General features: G+C 53.7%; 1 protein-coding gene across 1 annotated transcript; it reads left to right on the top strand.

Annotated features, from left to right (window-relative positions):
* Window positions 1-3,367: 3,367 nt before the first annotated feature.
* LOC123152389 (uncharacterized) lies at window positions 3,368-4,493 on the top strand (the record flags this gene model as incomplete). The annotated part of the gene is given in 1 exon segment (XM_044571954.1): window positions 3,368-4,493. A coding segment is annotated over 1 exon segment (319 nt), but the record flags the coding sequence as incomplete, so codon positions are not given.
* Window positions 4,494-4,705: the final 212 nt, after the last annotated feature.

Here is a 4,705-nt window from a genome sequence, read left to right as displayed (position 1 = left end):
GACTGGACCTGGCAGTAGAACCAAGTCGACTGCCAGCCCCTGACGGACTCGGGAAAAGACATGGGCGGGAATGTGCTATTGTTCCTCACCTGAATCCCCAGGCCCCCACACATTTGGACGACTCGGGTCTTCTCGTCACCTGGGCTCGCCTTCTTCACGGTCTGAGAGCGACACGTGAAGATACGTTTGAACAAACCCCAGTGCGGTCGACAGCCCAAGAAACCCTCGCACATGGACACGAACGCAGCAAGGTAGGCAATGGAGTTTGGGGTAAAGTGATGGAGCTGCGCTCCAAAGAAATTCAGGAAGCCACGGAAGAAAATGCTGGGTGGCAAGGAAAACCCTCGGTCGACATGAGTGGCCAGGAGCACGCACTCACCCTCTTCTGGTTGTGGCTGCCACTCCTTCCCCGGCAGCCTCGCAGCTCCGTGAGGGATCAAGCCCTCGTTGGCCATGTCGAGGAGGTCCTTCTCTGTGATGGTCGACTGGATCCAGTCTCCTTGGACCCAGCCTTTCGGCAGGCGGGATCTGGACGAAGACCCCCTGCGAGTGGTAGATCTCCCCTTCGCCTTCTCCGATGCCGACGCTTTCTTGGCACGCTCCAGCGCCGCCGTCTTCTCCTTGGCCATGGTCGCCGGCGAAATGCGCGAAGGAAAGTGGTGCGGAGGTGAGAGCGGGCGCGCTGAGCAGAGAGGAAGGAGGCAGAGGGAGAGAGAAAGAATGCTGAGGCGCAGCACAGAAATCCCCACCGGGCGCATATATAAGGTCTCTTCCGAGTGGCTGACATGTGGGCCCGGTCGATCTAATCATATCTGGGAGCAGTTATGGGGACTGGATACGTGGCGAAAAAGGCGGCGCGGAGATCGAGGCGTCTATGCCCCGTCCCATCCGAACGCCGCGGTCCGCCCCGCTTCGCGCGCGCCCCCGAATTTCGCACCCCGCAGAATCCGCGAACAACAAATCCGCCTGTCAGACGCGGCGATTCCGGCGATCCGTCGCTCGGAGATCAACGAAGTTCGAAAGATCACTCGACGCAAAAATAGAATGGATCGAGTCGACCGAAGACGATTTGCTCCTTGTCAACGAAGAGATTCTTTGATCCAGAACAGCGCACAACTAGAGCGCAAAGGTTAATCGGAAACGACGTCAACTCCTCCTTCACTCGAAGCCTCAATCCATTCGGGGGCTAATGATGGGGTTATGTACCTAGGGTAGGGTCACGGACCTGTCCCAAGTAACTTACCCTAGGACATCCCTAGAAGAGGTCGCCTTCCAGTCGACCAACGAAGACACACTCGACTGGCCTGAAGGACTCGACCACGAAGACGCACTCGACCACCAGAAGGTCAAGAGGCACTCTGCACCGCAACGGCCTGTAATTAAGTAGACTTTATGATAGTAAAGGCACTTTATGTGGGGCGTTACCAGTAACGCCCCAGACTTAACTCACCTTAAACCTTCTCCTACGTGGGCTGGCTGGGGTCCTGGCGCACTCTATATAAGCCACCCCCCTCCACAGGCAGAAGGGTTCGGCACCTTGTAATCCATACATTCATAATCCACTCGACCGCCTCCGGGCTCCGAGACGTAGGGCTGTTACTTCCTCCGAGAAGGGCCTGAACTCGTACATCCTTTGTGCTTACAACCTCTCCATAGCTAGGACCTTGCCTCTCAATACCTACCCCCCACTCTACTGTCAGGCTTAGAACCACGACACACGCCTCATAAGTTCGCCGACGAAGCCCCATCTGGCTAACCTCCTCGGATAGGGAAGGAATCGTAGAAAAGACACCGCGGTGCCATCCCTTAGTAGGCCACCGTCGACCACCTTAACAAAACAACGAAAAAAATCCAAGGCCCAAGATCTGTCATTGACTGAAGCTTCACATGCCATCCATCGATGCCAAACAACATCGCTAAAAGAAGGACATGATAGGACGGGAAGGACTTAACCCTACTAAAGCTAAGGCGACCAAAGGCTCCACAGTCAACCCAAGTCGTGGTTCCCCTCACCTTCTCGGTGCCAGAAAGCACCTCGAGGCGTGGGGTGCCAGCGGTGCCGAAGCCCTTGGGAGGAACCCTAGCGCCCTTTTTCTTAAGCGGTGGAGGCGGTTGTGTCTTTGGCGACCAACAATCATTTACTATAAATAAAACCTAATGAACAGAACGTGCATATTGGCCCTCTAAATGGGTTCAATAAGCAAGTTTGGTGATAATGAGATAATGATTTATTGATTTAGTACATAGACTCCATCTTTTTTGTCAACTAATTGGTTTATTATATGATGTTTTATGGCTTTACTAATGGCCTACATTTTTTAACTCTATTATCTACTTCCTCCATTCCTAAATATAAGCGCTTTTAGATATTCCAATATGAACTATATACAGAGCAAAATGATTGAGTCTACACTCTAAAATATGTTTATATACATCCTTACGTAGTCTTTGTTGAGATCTATAAAAAAGCTTATTTTTAGAAGCAGAGGGAGTAAAAGACTAAAACTCACGCTTCTATTCCTACAATTGTACCATTTGAAGATACGAAGCTTTTACGCTCTTTTTTCTGCAGGAAGTATGCAACTTTACTCGACCGATCAGTTTGTAGTTTACAGCGAACCAACCTGTGGTTGGATGGTTAGAGGCACTGTGGTATCTCCAGCCCACCAGGGTTCAAATCCTGATGCTCGCATTTATTTCAGGATTTCCGGCGATGTGCATTCAGTAGGAGGAGACGTTCTCGTCGATGACGAGATGCCTACGGTGACTTCGTAAATTCCAAGATGATATGTCGGCTCGGTCTTTTGAAGGTGCTCATAGGGGTAGGGCGTGCATGTGTGCGTTCATAGGGGTGAGTGTATGCGCGTGTATATGAGCACTTGCGTCTGTACTGTGTCAAAAAAGTTTGTAGTTTGCAGCTTTTTTACACAAAGTAACTTGGAGTTGAGGATGGCTGCACGTTGGTAAAAATGTAACTTTTTTTTGCGAAATTGAGAGAGTATAAAATAAAATGAAAAGCAAATGAATACACAGGAGTAATTTCAAGCACGTGATGATCATAGTCGTGTTAATATTGCCGTGTTTTGGTGCGACATATTTGTGTTGCATTGGTTTTATGAGCAGTCCCAATAATCATACCAGATGACAACGGAAAAGTATCTAAATCTACCGACTGATTTCTTTGTCTCGTAAACCCCCTCCATGCGCCACGTGCCATGTGCCAGGCGTCCCACCGCTTCCCCCAACCTTATCTCTCCAGCGACAAAGCTACCTCGTCCACATGTTTCTTTTCTTCCCTGAGCCAGATGAAAGGACCCATGAAAAGCACCACCACAGCAGCTAGGAATCGGCAGGGGCTGCCGCCGGCCGCCGCCTTGATGCATCCTCCGCCCAACCCCGTCAAACGCAGACAGGACGACTCAACCAAATCACCGGTGCATCTTCGCCACGGGCTGCGACTGAAAAAGGGGAAGGGCGACGACGGCGACCACAACAGCACGACTGTTGGAAGGCCGGGGCAGGGCGACTCCGGCCCTCGGCTGCAAGGTTCTGGTGTGCCCCCTCTCAGCATGCAACGCTTGTTTTTTTTGCAGCAGCACCATTGCTACAACGGCGGCCGCGGCGGGCGGCGTTTGTGTAGCAGCGACGGGAAATTACTGCTATGTCTTTCTGTGACGGCGGGGTAGCAACTTCGGTGGTGCTGCATGGCTGCAATGGAGAGCTCGCTAGTGCTCCCTCCCGGTGCTGCAAGGGAGAGCTCACCGGCGCTTCCGACGGAGCGCTCACCGGAAGTCTCGGAGCTGCGATGCATCTCGTCGGAGCTGCAATGGAGCGGTCTGACTCCTCCTCCAGGTGTTGCAATGGAGAGCTCGCCGGCGTTCCCAACGCTCCAATGGAGCGCTCGCCGGAGGTCTCGGAGCTGTGATGCGTCTCGCCGGAGCTGCAATGGAGAGGCCGGGCGCTCCCTCCCGGTGTTGCAATGGAGAGCTCGCTGGCGTCCCCAACGCTGCAATGGAGCGCTCGCCGGAGGTCTCGGAACTGCGATTCATCTCGCCGGAGCTGCAATGGAGCGGTCCGACACTCCCTCCTGGTGTTGCAATGGAGAGCTCGCCGGCGTTCCCAACGCTGCAATGGAGCGCTCGCCAGAGGTCTCGGAGCTGCGATGCCTCTCGTCGGAGCTGCAATGGAGCGGTCCGACGCTCCCTCCTGGTGTTGCAATGGAGAGCTCGCCGGCGTTCCCAACGCTGCAATGGAGCGCTCACCAGAGGTCTCGGAGTTGTGATGTAGCTCACCGGGGCTGCAATGGAGAGCTCACCGACGGTGTCCCGGTGTTGCGTTGAAACACAGGTGACGTTCTTCCTAGGAGGAGGCGTGTGCTGCTGGAGAGAGCGATGTAGGATCCCCGCAAGAGGCCAAATCGATGGTTGTCATGGTGTGCATCTGTTACGCTCTCGGTCGATCTAGTACAGTAGTGTTCTCTGAATTACACCAAATCTGAAGTAGCTATGGTTCTAAGGAGGGAAAGGAAGGGGAGAAAGGGGAAGAAGCCGCCGCCGTCAAGAATGCCAACTGGTTCCTGCCTGCCGTCCTCCAGTGACTCGCCCCGATAAGTAGGCTAGGTCACCCACTTGTGGGCTGGGTAGCGCTCGCTGGGCCTTCTCACCCTCTTGTCTGGTTCCTAGGCCTTGTCTCTCGCGGGGCTCTT

Source organism: Triticum aestivum, chromosome 7A, assembly GCF_018294505.1.
Source record: "Triticum aestivum cultivar Chinese Spring chromosome 7A, IWGSC CS RefSeq v2.1, whole genome shotgun sequence".
Lineage (NCBI taxonomy): Eukaryota > Viridiplantae > Streptophyta > Magnoliopsida > Poales > Poaceae > Triticum > Triticum aestivum.
Note: the sequence above shows the minus strand (reverse complement) of the source record. Positions and strands in the feature narration are given on the sequence as shown.